General features: G+C 42.2%; 1 protein-coding gene across 3 annotated transcripts in view; it reads right to left on the minus strand.

The window, feature by feature from the left end:
• Positions 1-24,681, minus strand: part of LOC118392863 (glutamate receptor ionotropic, delta-2-like) — a 716,766-nt gene that overhangs the window by 248,590 nt on the left and 443,495 nt on the right. For all 3 annotated transcript variants that reach the window (XR_008063741.1, XR_008063742.1, XM_052461119.1), the window contains exon 5: positions 2,495-2,548. Coding sequence is in view for 1 of the 3 variants with exons in the window: in XM_052461119.1 (XP_052317079.1) it covers positions 2,495-2,548 (54 nt within the window). In the remaining 2 variants the exon portion in view is untranslated. The remainder of the gene's footprint in view (positions 1-2,494; positions 2,549-24,681) is intronic.

A 24,681-nucleotide genomic window follows, 5' to 3' on the forward strand; every position in this document is an offset into this window, starting at 1 on the left:
GTACAGATGTCAGATCTTAACTTGAGAAGTTCTCTTTCTCTCCATGCCGGGGCAGTCGAATCATGGGGATCAGGGCTTGCTATCAAAATTATGTTCTCTCTTGTTCGCTCAAACGCTAAGCCTATTACTGCAACACAAACATTTACAAGAACGTATCTGAAATGCAGCCGTACACATCAACAACCATAATTTTATATATCTTAGAAACACAAGATAGATATTGGTCTCCACTAGGCTAAGGCATACAAGAGTATCCTGCATATTAAGGTTACGAATGAACTGTCAAACTTGAGATCAATCATGGGGTGGCCTAGCAGTTAGGGCTGCTGCCTTTAGGGTGAAAATATAGGTCTACCGCATGGGCTCGGTTCCGGCCCACATCCTTCTGGCATGAACAACTCAATCCCCTGATTGACTTGATGTAGTTACACATTTCAGTCCAGGGTTCACTTTGGTTGCAAGCATCTTCTAGAGAGCAGTAATGAGGTGACCAATAATGGTTGCAATTAAGAACAGCTGTGCAGGTGAATTCAGTGTGTATTGATGGTTTAACAAGGCAACTGGTAATACTAAGGATGCTGCCTTATGAGGCAGAATTTCTAGGAAGGATGTCAAAATTGGCATGTCCCAATCACATGCATCCTTTGCTACCCCATAACACCTGGCGGCACAACAAAAATGTAAAACAAATGTGGAATTAATGGCGGACAGAAGTCCCCCGCTTGGGATAACAATTTCCAGAAGAATAAGGATTACCCTTGCCTGTTTCATGGTTTTCGTTTGTAGCAAACTGGCTCAAATTAAGATCCTACATCTGTAGGTTCAAGACAACAATGTCACCTAATATATTTATATATCTATGCTCTTCAGTCTGAGTTAAAGTAATGCCAACAGTCTATTATAGTACTGTTATTACTGGCATATTCTTTAGCTTTGAATTCCTATCCATGGCATCTTTGTATTCTGAGAGTGACGCTGAGCCGATTCACACGTCAACCTACTGTATTCAGGTTGGTCTTTTAACACGAGTCAGCAAGACCACCCCATGCAGGGACTGTGAATGTCTGGCTATGTCCCAATTATCTCTCTTTTCTCATAAAAGTGTACACTGTTTACCTCCTGTCACTGATTTGAAAGGATATGACAGGTACATGAAACCCCCACCATGTCCCAACACATCCACTGCTCTTAGAGTTGTGGGAAGTAGTGAACGAGAGATATATTATTAGGATGCATCCTCTAGTTCCCTCAAACCTATCCTGGTAACTACAGGGGACCATCCCCCAGCAGCCCCAAATCCATCCTGCTCTTATTGAGGAAAAACATCCCTCCGTCTCGGCGGACCCCATTTCAATTTCTCTTGAAGTGGTATTATTTTTTTCCTCACTTGCCAGTATTCATTTGGATCAGTGTGTTGGCATTTGTGCTCATTCACCCCGCCATGTGGTACAAGCCAAGCAGGGAGGCATGGAAGGAAAGGGCGAGAGAGAGAGAGAGAGAGAGAGAGAGAGAGAGAGAGAGAGAGAGAGAGAGAGAGAGAGAGAGAGAGAGAGAGAGAGAGAGAGAGAGAGAGAGAGAGAGAGAGAAGGAAGACTGTTCCAGTCTGTCTTCATGCCATACGTCCCCACATATAGAGGGTCAGTTATACGTCCCCACATATAGAGGGTCAGTTATACGTCCCCACATATAGAGGGTCAGTTATACGTCCCCACATATAGAGGGTCAGTTATACGTCCCCACATATAGAGGGGTCAGTTATATGTCCCCACATATAGAGGGACAGTTATATGTCCCCACATATAGAGGGACAGTTATACGTCCCCACATATAGAGGGACAGTTATATGTCCCCACATATAGAGGGACAGTTATATGTCCCCACATATAGAGGGTCAGTTATACGTCCCCACATATAGAGGGTCAGTTATACGTCCCCACATATAGAGGGTCAGTTATACGTCCCCACATATAGAGGGTCAGTTATATGTCCCCACATATAGAGGGACAGTTATACGTCCCCACATATAGAGGGTCAGTTATACGTCCCCACATATAGAGGGTCAGTTATACGTCCCCACATATAGAGGGACAGTTATACGTCCCCACATATAGAGGGCCAGTTATACGCCCCCACATATAGAGTCAGTTATGAATGCTCTTCTTTTCAATCCGAACTTCAGTGGGGTGAGTTGTAGAAAAAAGGAACATCATTATAGCCATCATCTCTCATTCATATTAAAGATAAAACCTGGCCGTAGCTGTCCTTTCAACATGAAACATGTTCATTTATGTGTGTCTTTGTTTGTGTTCATTTTGAGGGTATTTGTGATACACAAATTGTGTTCATTTGGAGGGTATTTGTGACCCCCCCCAGTGTTCTGCAGTACCCCCTACTGTTACCTCGGCAGACAGCTATAAGCATACCCACCCCAAACACAACAACAACACTACAACCCAGCATGCCACACTGTAGCCGTGGCTGCCTCCGCACTGACCTCATTGATGATGATCCAGTGACAGTCGAATGCCATGAGATTCGTCTCCACAACCTGAAAAACACAACGATAGAGAGAGAAGAAGAAGAAAAACGATTAGAATATATATTCAGGAATTCAATACATATTTTGTCAGGATTGACCAGCCTGAGTAATATTATACATTTCTAAAATATGCATCTGATGGTGCAATTATCCACTTTAAAGCAAACGCTTTTGACTGTGTTCTCTTTCTGACGCCTCTGACTATAAGTAGCCTGCAGTCATGAAAGCTGTCAAGCTATTTAACCCATAGGGAAGTTCAGCATTACAGTGGGATTGGAAGTTAAAGGCAATGGTCCCGCGTTAGCAGACAGTATACACAGTAAACACTGCATATGTCCTTTACATCTTATCAAACAATCTGTAATGCTTCAGTGATACACACTGAACAGAGACACACTATCTGTAATGCTTCAGTGATACACACTGAACAGAGACACACTATCTGTAATGCTTCAGTGATACACACTGAACAGAGACACACAATCTGTAATGCTTCAGTGATACACACTGAACAGAGACACACAATCTGTAATGCTTCAGTGATACACACTGAACAGAGAGACACAATCTGTAATGCTTCAGTGATACACACTGAACAGACACACTATCTGTAATGCTTCAGTGATACACACTGAACAGAGACACACTATCTGTAATGCTTCAGTGATACACACTGAACAGAGACACACAATCTGTAATGCTTCAGTGATACACACTGAACAGAGACACACAATCTGTAATGCTTCAGTGATACACACTGAACAGAGACACACAATCTGTAATGCTTCAGTGATACACACTGAACAGAGACACACTATCTGTAATGCTTCAGTGATACACACTGAACAGAGACACACAATCTGTAATGCTTCAGTGATACACACTGAACAGAGACACACAATCTGTAATGCTTCAGTGATACACACTGAACAGAGACACACAATCTGTAATGCTTCAGTGATACACACTGAACAGAGACAAACAATCTGTAATGCTTCAGTGATACACACTGAACAGAGACACACAATCTGTAATGCTTCAGTGATACACACTGAACAGAGACACACTATCTGTAATGCTTCAGTGATACACACTGAACAGAGACACACAATCTGTAATGCTTCAGTGATACACACTGAACAGAGACACACAATCTGTAATGCTTCAGTGATACACACTGAACAGAGACCCTCATTTTATGGACATTGTGAGACAGCTGGGTGGATCGTGCTCTATGGAAATGCTGTAGTCTCTCATACACACTGAACAGAGACCCAGCTGGGTGGATCATGCTCTATGGAAATGCTGTAGTCTCTCATACACACTGAACAGAGACCCAGCTGGGTGGATCGTGCTCTATGGAAATGCTGTAGTCTCTCATACACACTGAACAGAGACCCAGCTGGGTGGATCATGCTCTATGGAAATGCTGTAGTCTCTCATACACACTGAACAGAGACCCAGCTGGGTGGATCATGCTCTGTGGAAATGCTGTAGTCTCTCATACACACTGAACAGAGACCCAGCTGGGTGGATCGTGCTCTATGGAAATGCTGTAGTCTCTCATACACACTGAACAGAGACCCAGCTGGGTGGATCGTGCTCTATGGAAATGCTGTAGTCTCTCATACACACTGAACAGAGACCCAGCTGGGTGGATCGTGCTCTATGGAAATGCTGTAGTCTCTCATAAAAAATTGAGTTTGCTGTGGGTGGGAGAAAAACCTATGAATACTTTATACAAACAAGCATAAATATGTATCCATGTCAACTCTTAACTAGCGATAATATTTTGGCATCATGGAGCAGCTAATGGAGCGAGCGAACACTATAATTCGTGTAATTCCAGTGAGCAGAAATGACAGTTGCTGAAATGCTGAATACAACAGGTAGACCTCACCATGAAATGCTGAATACAACAGGTAGACCTCACCATGAAATGCTGAATACAACAGGTAGACCTTACCATGAAATGCTGAATACAACAGGTAGACCTCACCATGAAATGCTGAATACAACAGGTAGACCTCACCATGAAATGCTGAATACAACAGGTAGACCTCACCATGAAATGCTGAATACAACAGGTTGACCTCACCATGAAATGCTGAATACAACAGGTAGACCTTACCATGAAATGCTGAATACAACAGGTAGACCTCACCATGAAATGCTGAATACAACAGGTAGACCTCACCATGAAATGCTGAATACAACAGGTAGACCTTACCATGAAATGCTGAATACAACAGGTAGACCTCACCATGAAATGCTGAATACAACAGGTAGACCTTACCATGAAATGCTGAATACAACAGGTAGACCTCACCATGAAATGCTGAATACAACAGGTAGACCTCACCATGAAATGCTGAATACAACAGGTAGACCTTACCATGAAATGCTGAATACAACAGGTAGACCTCACCATGAAATGCTGAATACAACAGGTAGACCTCACCATGAAATGCTGAATACAACAGGTAGACCTTACCATGAAATGCTGAATACAACAGGTAGACCTCACCATGAAATGCTGAATACAACAGGTTGACCTCACCATGAAATGCTGAATACAACAGGTAGACCTCACCATGAAATGCTGAATACAACAGGTAGACCTTACCATGAAATGCTGAATACAACAGGTAGACCTCACCATGAAATGCTGAATACAACAGGTAGACCTCACCATGAAATGCTGAATACAACAGGTAGACCTCACCATGAAATGCTGAATACAACAGGTTGACCTCACCATGAAATGCTGAATACAACAGGTAGACCTTACCATGAAATGCTGAATACAACAGGTAGACCTCACCATGAAATGCTGAATACAACAGGTAGACCTCACCATGAAATGCTGAATACAACAGGTAGACCTTACCATGAAATGCTGAATACAACAGGTAGACCTTACCATGAAATGCTGAATACAACAGGTAGACCTCACCATGACATGCTGAATACAACAGGTAGACCTCACCATGAAATGCTGAATACAACAGGTAGACCTTACCATGAAATGCTGAATACAACAGGTAGACCTTACCATGAAATGCTGAATACAACAGGTTGACCTCACCATGAAATGCTGAATACAACAGGTAGACCTTACCATGAAATGCTGAATACAACAGGTAGACCTTACCATGAAATGCTGAATACAACAGGTTGACCTCACCATGAAATGCTGAATACAACAGGTAGACCTCACCATGAAATGCTGAATACAACAGGTAGACCTTACCATGAAATGCTGAATACAACAGGTAGACCTCACCATGAAATGCTGAATACAACAGGTAGACCTCACCATGAAATGCTGAATACAACAGGTAGACCTCACCATGAAATGCTGAATACAACAGGTAGACCTTACCATGAAATGCTGAATACAACAGGTAGACCTCACCATGAAATGCTGAATACAACAGGTAGACCTCACCATGAAATGCTGAATACAACAGGTAGACCTTACCATGAAATGCTGAATACAACAGGTAGACCTCACCATGAAATGCTGAATACAACAGGTAGACCTTACCATGAAATGCTGAATACAACAGGTAGACCTTACCATGAAATGCTGAATACAACAGGTAGACCTCACCATGAAATGCTAAATACAACAGGTAGACCTCACCATGAAATGCTGAATACAACAGGTAGACCTCACCATGAAATGCTGAATACAACAGGTAGACCTCACCATGAAATGCTGAATACAACAGGTAGACCTTACCATGAAATGCTGAATACAACAGGTAGACCTCACCATGAAATGCTAAATACAACAGGAAGACCTCACCATGAAATGCTGAATACAACAGGTAGACCTCACCATGAAATGCTGAATACAACAGGTAGACCTTACCATGAAATGCTGAATACAACAGGTAGACCTCACCATGAAATGCTGAATACAACAGGTAGACCTTACCATGAAATGCTGAATACAACAGGTAGACCTTACCATGAAATGCTGAATACAACAGGTAGACCTTACCATGAAATGCTGAATACAACAGGTAGACCTTACCATGAAATGCTGAATACAACAGGTAGACCTCACCATGAAATGCTGAATACAACAGGTAGACCTTACCATGAAATGCTGAATACAACAGGTAGACCTTACCATGAAATGCTGAATACAACAGGTAGACCTCACCATGAAATGCTGAATACAACAGGTAGACCTCACCATGAAATGCTGAATACAACAGGTAGACCTTACCATGAAATGCTGAATACAACAGGTAGACCTTACCATGAAATGCTGAATACAACAGGTAGACCTTACCATGAAATGCTGAATACAACAGGTAGACCTTACCATGAAATGCTGAATACAACAGGTAGACCTTACCATTAAATGCTGAATACAACAGGTAGACCTTACCATGAAATGCTGAATACAACAGGTAGACCTCACCATGAAATGCTGAATACAACAGGTAGACCTCACCATGAAATGCTGAATACAACAGGTAGACCTTACCATGAAATGCTGAATACAACAGGTAGACCTCACCATGAAATGCTGAATACAACAGGTAGACCTTACCATGAAATGCTGAATACAACAGGTAGACCTCACCATGAAATGCTGAATACAACAGGTAGACCTCACCATGAAATGCTGAATACAACAGGTAGACCTCACCATGAAATGCTGAATACAACAGGTAGACCTTACCATGAAATGCTGAATACAACAGGTAGACCTCACCATGAAATGCTGAATACAACAGGTAGACCTCACCATGAAATGCTGAATACAACAGGTAGACCTCACCATGAAATGCTGAATACAACAGGTAGACCTTACCATGAAATGCTGAATACAACAGGTAGACCTCACCATGAAATGCTGAATACAACAGGTAGACCTCACCATGAAATGCTGAATACAACAGGTAGACCTTACCATGAAATGCTGAATACAACAGGTAGAACTCACCATGAAATGCTGAATACAACAGGTAGACCTCACCATGAAATGCTGAATACAACAGGTAGACCTCACCATGAAATGCTGAATACAACAGGTAGACCTCACCATGAAATGCTGAATACAACAGGTAGACCTCACCATGAAATGCTGAATACAACAGGTAGACCTTACCATGAAATGCTGAATACAACAGGTAGACCTCACCATGAAATGCTGAATACAACAGGTATACCTCACCATGAAATGCTGAATACAACAGGTAGACCTTACCATGAAATGCTGAATACAACAGGTAGACCTCACCATGAAATGCTGAATACAACAGGTAGACCTCACCATGAAATGCTGAATACAACAGGTAGACCTTACCATGAAATGCTGAATACAACAGTGTGGACCTCACCATGAAATGCTGAATACAACAGGTAGACCTCACCATGAAATGCTGAATACAACAGGTAGACCTTACCATGAAATGCTGAATACAACAGGTAGACCTCACCATGAAATGCTGAATACAACAGGTAGACCTCACCATGAAATGCTGAATACAACAGGTAGACCTCACCATGAAATGCTGAATACAACAGGTAGACCTCACCATACAACAGGAGAATGCTGAAATACAACAGGTAGACCTTACCATGAAATGCTGAATACAACAGGTAGACCTCACCATGAAATGCTGAATACAACAGGTAGACCTTACCATGAAATGCTGAATACAACAGGTAGACCTCACCATGAAATGCTGAATACAACAGGTAGACCTCACCATGAAATGCTGAATACAACAGGTATACCTCACCATGAAATGCTGAATACAACAGGTAGACCTCACCATGAAATGCTGAATACAACAGGTTGACCTCACCATGAAATGCTGAATACAACAGGTAGACCTCACCATGAAATGCTGAATACAACAGGTAGACCTCACCATGAAATGCTGAATACAACAGGTAGACCTTACCATGAAATGCTGAATACAACAGGTAGACCTCACCATGAAATGCTGAATACAACAGGTATACCTCACCATGAAATGCTGAATACAACAGGTAGACCTCACCATGAAATGCTGAATACAACAGGTAGACCTTACCATGAAATGCTGAATACAACAGGTAGACCTCACCATGAAATGCTGAATACAACAGGTAGACCTTACCATGAAATGCTGAATACAACAGGTAGACCTCACCATGAAATGCTGAATACAACAGGTAGACCTCACCATGAAATGCTGAATACAACAGGTAGACCTTACCATGAAATGCTGAATACAACAGGTAGACCTCACCATGAAATGCTGAATACAACAGGTAGACCTCACCATGAAATGCTGAATACAACAGGTAGACCTCACCATGAAATGCTGAATACAACAGGTAGACCTCACCATGAAATGCTGAATACAACAGGTAGACCTTACCATGAAATGCTGAATACAACAGGTAGACCTCACCATGAAATGCTGAATACAACAGGTAGACCTCACCATGAAATGCTGAATACAACAGGTAGACCTCACCATGAAATGCTGAATACAACAGGTAGACCTCACCATGAAATGCTGAATACAACAGGTAGACCTTACCATGAAATGCTGAATACAACAGGTAGACCTCACCATGAAATGCTGAATACAACAGGTAGACCTTACCATGAAATGCTGAATACAACAGGTAGACCTCACCATGAAATGCTGAATACAACAGGTAGACCTTACCATGAAATGCTGAATACAACAGGTAGACCTCACCATGAAATGCTGAATACAACAGGTAGACCTTACCATGAAATGCTGAATACAACAGGTAGACCTCACCATGAAATGCTGAATACAACAGGTAGACCTCACCATGGAATGCTGAATACAACAGGTAGACCTCACCATGAAATGCTGAATACAACAGGTATACCTCACCATGAAATGCTGAATACAACAGGTAGACCTTACCATGAAATGCTGAATACAACAGGTAGACCTCACCATGAAATGCTGAATACAACAGGTAGACCTCACCATGAAATGCTGAATACAACAGGTAGACCTCACCATGAAATGCTGAATACAACAGGTAGACCTCACCATGAAATGCTGAATACAACAGGTTGACCTCACCATGAAATGCTGAATACAACAGGTAGACCTCACCATGAAATGCTGAATACAACAGGTAGACCTCACCATGAAATGCTGAATACAACAGGTTGACCTCACCATGAAATGCTGAATACAACAGGTAGACCTCACCATGAAATGCTGAATACAACAGGTAGACCTTACCATGAAATGCTGAATACAACAGGTAGACCTCACCATGAAATGCTGAATACAACAGGTAGACCTCACCATGAAATGCTGAATACAACAGGTAGACCTTACCATGAAATGCTGAATACAACAGGTAGACCTCACCATGAAATGCTGAATACAACAGGTAGACCTTACCATGAAATGCTGAATACAACAGGTAGACCTCACCATGAAATGCTGAATACAACAGGTAGACCTTACCATGAAATGCTGAATACAACAGGTAGACCTCACCATGAAATGCTGAATACAACAGGTAGACCTCACCATGAAATGCTGAATACAACAGGTAGACCTCACCATGAAATGCTGAATACAACAGGTAGACCTCACCATGAAATGCTGAATACAACAGGTAGACCTTACCATGAAATGCTGAATACAACAGGTAGACCTACCATGAAATGCTGAATACAACAGGTAGACCTCACCATGAAATGCTGAATACAACAGGTAGACCTTACCATGAAATGCTGAATACAACAGGTAGACCTCACCATGAAATGCTGAATACAACAGGTAGACCTCACCATGAAATGCTGAATACAACAGGTAGACCTCACCATGAAATGCTGAATACAACAGGTAGACCTCACCATGAAATGCTGAATACAACAGGTAGACCTCACCATGAAATGCTGAATACAACAGGTAGACCTCACCATGAAATGCTGAATACAACAGGTAGACCTTACCATGAAATGCTGAATACAACAGGTAGACCTTACCATGAAATGCTGAATACAACAGGTAGACCTCACCATGAAATGCTGAATACAACAGGTAGACCTCACCATGAAATGCTGAATACAACAGGTAGACCTTACCATGAAATGCTGAATACAACAGGTAGACCTTACCATGAAATGCTGAATACAACAGGTAGACCTCACCATGAAATGCTGAATACAACAAGACCTCACCATGAAATGCTGAATACAACAGGTAGACCTCACCATGAAATGCTGAATACAACAGGTAGACCTTACCATGAAATGCTGAATACAACAGGTAGACCTCACCATGAAATGCTGAATACAACATAAGACCTACCATGAAATGCTGAATACAACAGGTAGACCTCACCATGAAATGCTGAATACAACAGGTAGACCTCACCATGAAATGCTGAATACAACAGGTAGACCTCACCATGAAATGCTGAATACAACAGGTAGACCTCACCATGAAATGCTGAATACAACAGGTAGACCTCACCATGAAATGCTGAATACAACAGGTAGACCTTACCATGAAATGCTGAATACAACAGGTAGACCTCACCATGAAATGCTGAATACAACAGGTAGACCTCACCATGAAATGCTGAATACAACAGGTAGACCTTACCATGAAATGCTGAATACAACAGGTAGACCTTACCATGAAATGCTGAATACAACAGGTAGACCTCACCATGAAATGCTGAATACAACAGGTTGACCTCACCATGAAATGCTGAATACAACAGGTAGACCTCACCATGAAATGCTGAATACAATAAGACCTCACCATGAAATGCTGAATACAACAGGTAGACCTCACCATGAAATGCTGAATACAACAGGTAGACCTCACCATGAAATGCTGAATACAACAGGTAGACCTCACCATGAAATGCTGAATACAACAGGTAGACCTCACCATGAAATGCTGAATACAACAGGTAGACCTCACCATGAAATGCTGAATACAACAGGTAGACCTCACCATGAAATGCTGAATACAACAGGTAGACCTCACCATGAAATGCTGAATACAACAGGTAGACCTCACCATGAAATGCTGAATACAACAGGTAGACCTCACCATGAAATGCTGAATACAACAGGTAGACCTCACCATGAAATGCTGAATACAACAGGTAGACCTCACCATGAAATGCTGAATACAACAGGTAGACCTCACCATGAAATGCTGAATACAACAGGTAGACCTCACCATGAAATGCTGAATACAACAGGTAGACCTCACCATGAAATGCTGAATACAACAGGTAGACCTTACCATGAAATGCTGAATACAACAGGTAGACCTCACCATGAAATGCTGAATACAACAGGTAGACCTCACCATGAAATGCTGAATACAACAGGTAGACCTCACCATGAAATGCTGAATACAACAGGTAGACCTCACCATGAAATGCTGAATACAACAGGTAGACCTCACCATGAAATGCTGAATACAACAGGTAGACCTTACCATGAAATGCTGAATACAACAGGTAGACCTTACCATGAAATGCTGAATACAACAGGTAGACCTCACCATGAAATGCTGAATACAACAGGTAGACCTTACCATGAAATGCTGAATACAACAGGTAGACCTCACCATGAAATGCTGAATACAACAGGTAGACCTCACCATGAAATGCTGAATACAACAGGTAGACCTCACCATGAAATGCTGAATACAACAGGTAGACCTCACCATGAAATGCTGAATACAACAGGTAGACCTCACCATGAAATGCTGAATACAACAGGTAGACCTCACCATGAAATGCTGAATACAACAGGTAGACCTCACCATGAAATGCTGAATACAACAGGTAGACCTCACCATGAAATGCTGAATACAACAGGTTGACCTCACCATGAAATGCTGAATACAACAGGTAGACCTCACCATGAAATGCTGAATACAACAGGTTGACCTCACCATGAAATGCTAAATACAACAGGTAGACCTCACCATGAAATGCTGAATACAACAGGTAGACCTTACCATGAAATGCTGAATACAACAGGTAGACCTCACCATGAAATGCTGAATACAACAGGTAGACCTCACCATGAAATGCTGAATACAACAGGTTGACCTTACCATGAAATGCTGAATACAACAGGTAGACCTCTCCATGAAATGCTGAATACAACAGGTATACCTCACCATGAAATGCTGAATACAACAGGTAGACCTCACCATGAAATGCTGAATACAACAGGTAGACCTCACCATGAAATGCTGAATACAACAGGTTGACCTCACCATGAAATGCTAAATACAACAGGTAGACCTCACCATGAAATGCTGAATACAACAGGTAGACCTTACCATGAAATGCTGAATACAACAGGTAGACCTCACCATGAAATGCTGAATACAACAGGTAGACCTCACCATGAAATGCTGAATACAACAGGTAGACCTTACCATGAAATGCTGAATACAACAGGTAGACCTCACCATGAAATGCTAAATACAACAGGTAGACCTCACCATGAAATGCTGAATACAACAGGTAGACCTTACCATGAAATGCTGAATACAACAGGTAGACCTCACCATGAAATGCTGAATACAACAGGTAGACCTTACCATGAAATGCTGAATACAACAGGTAGACCTCACCATGAAATGCTGAATACAACAGGTAGACCTCACCATGAAATGCTGAATACAACAGGTAGACCTCACCATGAAATGCTGAATACAACAGGTAGACCTCACCATGAAATGCTGAATACAACAGGTAGACCTCACCATGAAATGCTTACTTACAAGCCCGTAACCAACAATGCAGTTCAAATATTTACCAAATAAACTAAAGTAAAAAATAAAATAACAAGAACGTGGCTATATACAGGGGATACCGGTAACAAGTCAATGTGGAGACTATATACAGGGGATACCGGTAACAAGTCAATGTGGAGACTATATACAGGGGATACCGGTAACAAGTCAATGTGGAGACTATATACAGGGGATACCGGTAACAAGTCAATGTGGAGACTATATACAGGGGATACCAGTAACAAGTCAATGTGGAGACTATATACAGGGGATACCGGTAACAAGTCAATGTGCAGGGTACTGGTTAGTACATGTAGGTAGGGGTAAAGTGACTATGCATAGATAATAAACAGTGAGTAGCAGTAACAATAACAAGTCAATGTGCAGGGTACTGGTTAGTACATGTAGGTAGGGGTAAAGTGACTATGCATAGATAATAAACAGTGAGTAGCAGTAACAATAACAAGTCAATGTGCAGGGTACTGGTTAGTACATGTAGGTAGGGGTAAAGTGACTATGCATAGATAATAAACAGTGAGTAGCAGTAACAATAACAAGTCAATGTGCAGGGTACTGGTTAGTACATGTAGGTAGGGGTAAAGTGACTATGCATAGATAATAAACAGTGAGTAGCAGTAACAATAACAAGTCAATGTGCAGGGTACTGGTTAGTACATGTAGGTAGGGGTAAAGTGACTATGCATAGATAATAAACAGTGAGTAGCAGTAACAATAACAAGTCAATGTGCAGTGTACTGGTTAGTACATGTAGGTAGGGGAAAAGTGACTATGCATAGATAATAAACAGTGAGTAGCAGTAACAATAACAAGTCAATGTGCAGGGTACTGGTTAGTACATGTAGGTAGGGGTAAAGTGACTATGCATAGATAATAAACAGTGAGTAGCAGCAATGTAAAAACAAAAGGAGGGGGGCGGGGTCAATGTAAATTGTCTGGGTGGCCATTTGATTAGCTGTTCAGCAGTCTTATGTCTTGGGGGTAGAAGCTGTTAAGGAGCCTTTTGGACTGAGATTTGGCGCTCCGGTACCGCTTGCCGTGCGGTAGCAAAGAGAACAGACTATGACTTGGATGACTGGAGTCTTTGACCATTTTTTGGGCCTTCCTCATCATCATCATCATCAATAATGATAATATTAATCATTATTATAATTTGTCCTGTTACACATAAAAATGTGTTTCCTCATATCCCAACTTCCCCTGACACACCCGTAGAGAGTGGGGTCAGGGCCAGGGTCACCCTTATCCGGCGCCCCTGGAGCAATGGGATTACTGCATTGCTCAAGGGAACAGAGACAGATGTTTCACCTTGTTGGCTCTAGGATTCAAACCGGTGACCTTTCTGTTATGCTCTAACCCTGTTTGTTCTGCATTTAAAGACATTTCTTATTCCCCACTCTCTTCCATTGTAACAGTGCATCTCTGTTTCTTCCTCCCCTGTCGTGCAGTGACCACATACACACTGCTCTTTGGGTAGCCATGTCTTTGTATTTATATATCTCGCTCTGCTCTGCTCTGCTCTGCTCTGCTCTGCACTCCCAAGCAGATCCCTAGCTTCTCTGTACATGTCTCCGTTCCCTTGTTCTTCTCCTCCTTCCACACATCTCCATCACTCTCCCATCTACAAGGACAAGTCTCCCTCTCCTCCTTCCACACACCTCCATCACTCTCCCATCTACAATGACAAGTCTTCCTCTCCTCCTTCCACACACCTCCATCACTCTCCCATCTACAATGACACGTCTTCCTCTCCTCCTTCCACACACCTCCATCACTCTCCCATCTACAAGGACACGTCTTCCTCTCCTCCTTCCACACACCTCCATCACTCTCCCATCTACAATGACAAGTCTTCCTCTCCTCCTTCCACACATCTCCATCACTCTCCCATCTACAAGGACACGTCTTCCTCTCCTCCTTCCACACACCTCCATCACTCTCCCATCTACAATGACACGTCTTCCTCTCCTCCTTCCACACACCTCCATCACTCTCCCATCTACAATGACAAGTCTTCCTCTCCTCCTTCCACACACCTCCATCACTCTCCCATCTACAATGACACGTCTTCCTCTCCTCCTTCCACACACCTCCATCACTCTCCCATCTACAATGACAAGTCTTCCTCTCCTCCTTCCACACACCTCCATCACTCTCCCATCTACAATGACACGTCTTCCTCTCCTCCTTCCACACACCTCCATCACTCTCCCATCTACAAGGACAAGTCTCCCTCTCCTCCTTCCACACACCTCCATCACTCTCCCATCTACAATGACACGTCTTCCTCTCCTCCTTCCACACACCTCCATCACTCTCCCATCTACAAGGACAAGTCTTCCTCTCCTCCTTCCACACACCTCCATCACTCTCCCATCTACAAGGACAAGTCTCCCTCTCCTCCTTCCACACACCTCCATCACTCTCCCATCTACAATGACACGTCTTCCTCTCCTCCTTCCACACACCTCCATCACTCTCCCATCTACAAGGACAAGTCTCCCTCTCCTCCTTCCACACACCTCCATCACTCTCCCATCTACAATGACACGTCTTCCTCTCCTCCTTCCACACACCTCCATCACTCTCCCATCTACAAGGACAAGTCTTCCTCTCCTCCTTCCACACACCTCCATCACTCTCCCATCTACAAGGACAAGTCTCCCTCTCCTCCTTCCACACACCTCCATCACTCTCCCATCTACAATGACACTTCTTCCTCTCCTCCTTCCACACACCTCCATCACTCTCCCATCTACAAGGACAAGTCTCCCTCTCTGCCGGCAGCACCCCATGTTTCTCCTGTTCAATGTATTTAATTCAACCTAATTGTCTAGGTGACTAAAGCGGGGGTGTCATAAAACACTTTAGTCATAAACAAAAGCAACAGCTGGAGAGTATGACAGCGGAGCGTTAATAGTGTTTTAATCTCCTACAAAGACTCAATAAAACTTCATAATTACACTGCAGACAAGTCCCATAAAACAACCTGTCAATTGGACTGAGGCAGTGAGATAAGGCAAACAGAGAGGGAGAGGTTTTTCACTCTCCTCCTGTCGCTCTATCTGTTCTCTCCCTGTCTCTGTCTCCCTCTCCAATCCCTCTCTCTTTCTCTGTCACCCCCTATCTGTCTCCCTCTCCAATCCCTCTCTCTTTCTCTGTCTCCCTCTCCAATCCCTCTCTCTATCTCTGTCACCCCCTATCTGTCTCCCTCTCCAATCCCTCTCTCTTTCTCTGTCAACCCCTATCTGTCTCCTTCTCCAATCCCTCTCTCTTTCTCTGTCACCCCCTCTCTGTCTCCCTCTCCAATCCCTCTCTCTTTCTCTGTCTCCCTCTCTCTTTCTCTGTCACCCCCTATCTGTCTCCCTCTCCAATCCCTCTCTCTTTCTCTTACTACCACTTGTCAATCATGGTCTCCCTACCTCCCTCTTTCTTTCTCTCTCTTCCTCGCTCCACTCTGTCCACTGGTCACTCAGCCGGGTAGTAACCATGACAACCAAGTGGGTGTCATCGGTGAGGGCCATGATGACACTGGAAGCCCATCTCTGTGCCAGACATGATAGGAACTATTTACAGCCCTGGCCAAGACTCACTGACTGGTCATTTATTTCTGAACTCTATTTCAGCCCTGCTCCCTAGTCTCTCTCCCCCTCTCTCTCTCTCTCTCTCTCTCTCTCTCTCTCTCTCTCTCTCTCTCTCTCTCTCTCTCTCTCTCTCTCTCTCTCCCGCTCTCTCTCTCTCTCTCTCTCTCTCTCTCCTCTCTCTCTCTCCTGGTCTCTAACTCTCTCCCACTCTCTCTCTCTCTCTCTCTCTCTCCCATCCCGCTCTCTATATCTCTCTCCCACTCATCCCCCTCTCTCTCCCACCACCCATCTCTCTTTATCTCCCCCGCAATCTCTCTCTGATGACTTGCAAGTTTACTGCCTGCTATGTTTTCATGATGATCCTGCTGACTTCCAGCACAGTATTTGTGTGAAGTGGTATGTGAAACATGCTCGCCACACAGAGCACAGATGGGGCTATGCTTCACTGAAGAGACGGAGTGTGCGTGTGTGTGTGCATGTGTGTGTGTGCATGTGTGCATGTGTGGGTGTGTGTGTGTTCATGAGTACATGCCAGCCCACCTCAGGCTCTCTGTGTTCATTCACGCCCATTAGTACTCTCCCCAGCTTGTCCAAGGGCAGATGTTTCTGCCTAATTAGAGAAAGGCCAGAATTCCGGGGGAAGATGTGCTCCTCTGGGGATTGGCTGCTGTAACCAACACGTCAGTTCAAGGTTGTTAACACTCAACTGATGACGAAAATAGAGCGGCCAACAAGAAATCTGGACCAAAAGCAAGCCGCTGTCTATGGCACCACCCAACAAGGCCTGGGACATTAAACTTTGCCTCGCTGCATTAGTCCACGGCCAAGGAGAAGGCTATTGATTTTGGCAGTGTGTTCGGACACAGAGACGCTCCTCCTGATGGTCCGGCTTGCTGGTTTGGAGCCATGTGCAGGATCTCGAACAACACAGGGGGGATTCTTTCAACCAGAACACTTTCTGCCAGAAAGAATTTGAGTAGAAAGTAAGCTGATTCATTACCTACAGTGGCAAGAACAAGGTATGTGAACCCTTTGGAATGACCAGGATTTCTGCATAAATTGGTCATCGAATTTGATCCGATCTTCATCTAAGTCACAACAATAGACAAACACAGTCTGCTTAAACTAAATAACATAAAAATTATACTTTTTCACGTCTTTATTGAACACACCGTGTAAAGATTCACAGTGTGGAAATAGTATGTGAACCCCTTGGATTTAAAATAACTGGTTGACCATCTTTCTTTGGCAGCAATAAACTCAACCAAACGTTTTCTGTCGTTGCGGATCAGACCTGCACAACCGTCAGGAGGAATTTTGAACCATTCCTTTTTACAAAACTGTTTCAGTTCAGCAATAGTCTTGGGATGTCTGGTGTCACCTGCTCTCTTGAGGTCATGCCACAGCATCTCAATTGGGTTGAGGTCAGGACTCTGACAGGGCCACTCCAGAAGGTGTATTTTCTTCTGTTGAAAACCTTTTGTTATTGATTTACTTCTGTGTTTTGGGTCGTTGTCCTGTTTCATCACCCAACTTCTGTTGAGCTTCAATTGGCGGACAGACAGCCTAACATTCTCCTGCAAAATGTCTTGATAAAACTCAATTTTATGTAGATGATAGTAAGCTGTCCAGGCCTTGAAGCAGCAAGCAGCCCCAAACCATGATGCTCCCTCCACCATACTTTACAGTTGGGATGAGGTTTTGATGTTGGTGTGCTGTGCCTTTTTTTCTCCACACATAGTGTTGTGTTTTTCTTACAAACAACTCAACTTTAGTTTAATCTGCCCACAGAATATTTTGCCAGAAGCGCTGTGGAACATCCACGTGCTCTATTGCGAACTTCAGATGTACAGCAATGTTTTTCTTGGACAGCAGTGGCTTCTTCAGTGGTGTCTTCCCATGAACACCATTCCTGTTTAGTGTTTTACGTATTGTAGACTCGCCAACAGAGATGTTAGCATGTTCCAGAGATTTCTGCAAGTCTTTAGCTGACACTCTAGGATTCTTCTTAACCTCATTGAGCATTCTGCACTGTGCTCTTGCAGTCATCTTTACAGGACGGCCACTCCTACGGAGAGTAGCAACAGTGCTTAACTTTCTCCATTTATAGACAATGTATCTTACCGTGGACTGATGAACATCACGGCTTTAAGATATACTTTTATAACGCTTTCCAGCTTTATGCAAGTCAACTATTTTTAATCTTAGGTCTTCTGAGATATCTTTTGTTCGAGGCATGGTTCACATCAGGTAATGCTTCTTGTGAAAAGCACACTCAAATATTGTGAGTGTTTTTTATAGGGCAGGGCAGCTATAACCAACATCTCCAATCTCATCTCATTGATTGGATGCCAGGTTAGCAAACTCCTGACTCCAATTAGGTTTTGGAAATGTAATTAGCCTCGGGCTTCACATTTCCTACCTACAATGTGAATGTTTAAAGGATGTATTCAATATAGAAAATAAAAATACAATAATTTATGTGTTATTAATTTAAGCACACTGTGTTTGTCTATTGTTGTGAGTAAGATGAAGATCAGATAAAATGTTATGACTAATTTATGCAGAAATCCAGGTAATTCCAAAGGGTTCACATACTTTTTCTTGCCACTGTAAGCAAGGATAAACTCAGCCTAAGGTTAAAAGGCTTGACGCAGGGCTCTCATTAAGACAGCAGTGAGGTTTGCCTTGTCTTGCTCTGCGCTAGGAAAGCAGAGGGCTTAAGTGAGTGAGTGAGTCCTGCACGGTAATTCTTTTTATTTGACTGACAGCTAGCGAGGTAACTGGCGTTGTGTCTCATAGATCAAAGCATCTGTGATTAGACTGTGAGAGATAGAGCTACTCATCCACCATCAGTATCACACTTAAATCAGACACACGGTGCTGTATCTGTTCCAGAACCATGGGAAACAGGATATATCTGTTCCAGAACCCTGGGAATCTGGATGTATCTGTTCCAGAACCATGGGAAACAGGATGTATCTGTTCCAGAACCCTGGGAAACAGGATATATCTGTTCCAGAACCCTGGGAACCTGGAAATATCTGTTCCAGAACCCTGGAAAACAGGATATATGTGTTTCAGAACCCTGGGAATCTGGATATATCTGTTCCAGAACCATGGGAACCTGGATATATCTGTTCCAGAACCCTGGGAACCTGGAAATATCTGTTCCAGAACCCTGGGAACCTGGACTCTCCGTTGAGAAATGATAAGTTCTCCTCCCCCAATAAAGAATTTCCCATGGCACCTTGAGATGTTGGGGAAGATGAGCGACAGTGATCTGTTAAGGCCATACCCCTATCGTGTATGAAGGGGGGTTATCAGCGAAATTGATCCTCCATGGAAAATTAGCTGTATACTTCCAATTTCACGCACGACTTCAAATAAAATCAGGCCAAAAGCGATGGCGCTCGCAAAAAAAGGAACGAGAACAAAAACAAGCTAATCTATTGTCTATTATTTTTAGATTCATCAGATCAATGTTATTTGCATGAGAGGAGAATCCTTCAGCCATTAGTCGTGCTGTATGAGGCTACTAGTAATGACACAACACAGAGGGATCTGAATGGAGGGGGGACAACGTACCTGAGACGAGCTGCTGTTGCATAGCTCTGATTATTGTTACTATCTCACATGTTCAACCTGCATGTCTGCTCTCTGGCAGTGAGAGCAGGAACAGCATGAAGTACCAGTAGTCATCTAGCAGACTGGTGATGGAGACGATGATCACAATTACACCACACCCATGGAGATTGCAGGAAAACAGGGCTAGGCTAAGTTCAGCTAGACCACTCACCCAGTGGAGACAGAAGGCCTTGGCATACACCTTTATTGTCCCAATTGGGAGATGTGTAGTGCAGTCAGGGTAAACAACAATAAGCACCATAGCCACCATAAAACAGCTGATAGAGTTCCTTCAGGAAGTATCATCTGGCATTACTCATCTCATATGTATATACTGTTTTCTATACTATTCTACAGTATCTCATTCACTTAATAATGTTTACATATCTTGCATTACTCATCTCATATGTATATACTGTATTATATAATATTCTACTGTATCTTAGTCCATTCCACTCTGACATCGATCGTTTTTTAAAGAAAAGCACATTATTTGTCCATTAAAATAACATCAAATTGATCAGAAATACAGTGTAGACATTGTTAATGTTGTAAAGTACTATTGTAGCTGGAAACAGCTGATTTTTTTATGGAATATCTACATAGGCGTACAGAGGCCCATTATCGGCAACCATCACTCCTGTGTTCCAATGGCACATTTTGTTAGCTAATCCACGTTTATAATCTTAAAAGGCTAATTGATCATTAGAAAAACCTTTTGCAATTATGTTAGCACAGCTGAAAACGGTTGTTATGATTAAAATAGCAAGAAAACTGTCCTTCTTTAGACTAGTTGAGTATCTGAAGCATCAACATTTGTGGGTTCGATTACAGGCTCAAAATGGCCAGAAACAAAGAACTTTCTTCTGAAACTCGTCAGCCTATTCTTGTTCTGAGAAATGAAGGCTGTTACATGCAAGAAATTGCCAAGAAACCGAAGATCTGGTACAATGCTGTGTACTACTCCATTCACAGAATAGCGCATACTGGCTCTAACCAGAATAGAATGAGGAGTGGGAGGCCCTGGGGGCACAACTGAGAAAGAAGACAAGGACAGTCGAGTGTCTAGTTTGAGAAATAGATGCCTCACAAGTTCTCAACTGGCAGCTTCATAAAATTGTACCTGCAAAACACCAGTCTCAACGTCAACACTGAAGAGGTGATTCTGGGATGCTGCCCTTCTAGGCAGAGATCCTCTGTCCAGTCTCAACGTCAACACTGAAGAGGTGATTCTGGGATGCTGGCCTTCTAGGCAGAGATCCTCTGTCCAGTCTCAACGTCAACACTGAAGAGGTGATTCTGGGATGCTGCCCTTCTAGGCAGAGATCCTCTGTCCAGTCTCAACGTCAACACTGAAGAGGTGATTCTGGGATGCTGGCCTTCTAGGCAGAGATCCTCTGTCCAGTCTCAACATCAACAGTGAAGAGGTGATTCCGGGATGCTGGCCTTCTAGGCAGAGTTCCTCTGTCCAGTGTGTTATTTTGCCCATCTTAATCTTTTAATTTTATTGGCCAGTCTGAAATATGGCTTTTTCTTTGCAACTCTGCCTAGAGTTGCAGCCTGAATTTAAAATGTATTAAATTGAGATTTTGTGTCACTGGCCTACACACAATACCCCATAATGCCAAAGTGGTATTATGTTTTTTACATTTTTACAAATTGATAACAAATGACAAGCTGAAATGTCTTCAGTCAATTAGTATAAATCTCCTTAACAAGTCACATAATAAGTTGCATGGACTAGCTCATCTCTGTACCCCACAAACAATTGTGTGTAAGGTCCCTCAGTCGAGCAGTCAATTTCAAACACGGATTCACCTGTTGGTAGATGGGTAACAATTTTAAAAAGCAGACATTGAATATCCCTTTGAGCATGGCAACCTGGTTCAGTCTGCTTTCCACCAGACACTAGGAGAGTTAAAGACAATGAATGTTCCTGAGTAGCAGAGTTACAGTTCTGACTTAAATCTACTTGAAAATATATGGAAAGACCTGAAAATGCTTGTCTAGCAATGATCAATAACCAATTTTAACAGAGCATTGGAAAAGAATAATAGGCAAATGTTGAACAATTCAGTTTCATTAAACTGGCAAAAATGTCTAAAAACACATTTTCACTTTGTCATGATGGGGTGTTGTGTGTAGTATCACGAGACAAACATTCAGGCTGTAACACAACAACGTGGAATAATGTGGAATAAGTCCAAAGGCAGTGTACACACAAATACATAGAACGGGGTTGGTTAGTCCTAAATCAAAACGTGAAAAGATTGGCTTGGATTTGACTATTTTCTTCTCCATGCCGGAGAATGCCTACTCCATGCCTACTTTATGACATCATAAACATCATATTATACACAACAACTTATCTAAATGTTTTGAGGGGGGCATGGCTACTTTATGACATCATAAACATCATATTATACACAGCATCTTATCTAAATGTTTTGAGGGGGGCATGGCTACTTTATGACATCATAAACATCATATTATACACAACAACTTATCTAAATGTTTTGAGGGGGGCATGGCTACTTTATGACATCATAAACATCATATTATACACAACAACTTATCTAAATGTTTTGAGGGGGGCATGGCTACTTTATGACATCATAAACATCATATTATACACAACAACTTATCTAAATGTTTTGAGGGGGGGGCATGGCTACTTTATGACATCATAAACATCATATTATACACAACAACTTATCTAAATGTTTTGAGGGGGGGGCATGGCTACTTTATGACATCATAAACATCATATTATATACAACATCTTATCTAAATGTTTTGAGGGGGCATGGCTACTTTATGACATCATAAACATCATATTATACACAACAACTTATCTAAATGTTTTGAGGGGGGGGCATGGCTACTTTATGACATCATAAACATCATATTATATACAACATCTTATCTAAATGTTTTGAGGGGGGCATGGCTACTTTATGACATCATAAACATCATATTATACACAACAACTTATCTAAATGTTTTGAGGGGGGCATGGCTACTTTATGACATCATAAACATCATATTATACACAGAATCTTATCTAAATGTTTTGAGGAGGGGGCATGGCTACTTTATGACATCATAAACATCATATTATACACAACAACTTATCTAAATGTTTTGAGGGGGGGCATGGCTACTTTATGACATAATAAACATCATATTATACACAACATCTTATCTAAATGTTTTGAGGGGGGCATGGCTACTTTATGACATCATAAACATCATATTATACACAGCATCTTATCTAAATGTTTTGAGGGGGGCATGGCTACTTTATGACATCATAAACATCATATTATACACAACATCTTATCTAAATGTTTTGAGGGGGGGGCATGGCTACTTTATGTCATCATAAACATCATATTATAGACAACATCTTATCTAAATGTTTTGAGGGGGGGCATGGCTACTTTATGACATAATAAACATCATATTATACACAACATCTTATCTAAATGTTTTGAGGGGGGGCATGGCTACTTTATGACATCATAAACATCATATTATACACAGCATCTTATCTAAATGTTTTGAGGGGGGGCATGGCTACTTTATGACATCATAAACATCATATTATGCACAACAACTTATCTAAATGTTTTGAGGGGGGGCATGGCTACTTTATGACATCATAAACATCATATTATACACAACATCTTATCTAAATGTTTTTCGTTGTGGGGGGGAATTCATAAATGTTGAGTTGTTTGTGATTATTAGTGCAATTTAACTTTATTATGTTACTTAGTTTGATGCACCCGTGCGAGGATGCGAGGATTACATTTCAGACTTGAATTGCCCTAAAGAACCCCTCCAATAATTATAACCCATAAAATATTTCAAATGTATTTTTGCTGCAGGATTATTTTCCTTCTGTAGCAAATTTACTCAAATTAAGATCCTACATCTGTAGGTGCACTCAACAATGTCACCTAATATATTTATGAATAAGTTTAAGCTGCTTTCTATGCTCTTCAGTCTGAGTTAAAGTAATGCCAACAGTCTGCTGGGTTGTGTGGGATTATTCGTGCATTTTAGCAGTCCCCATTTGTATGTTACTAGTGCACTTTTT

This window comes from Oncorhynchus keta, chromosome 14, assembly GCF_023373465.1.
Source record: "Oncorhynchus keta strain PuntledgeMale-10-30-2019 chromosome 14, Oket_V2, whole genome shotgun sequence".
Lineage (NCBI taxonomy): Eukaryota > Metazoa > Chordata > Actinopteri > Salmoniformes > Salmonidae > Oncorhynchus > Oncorhynchus keta.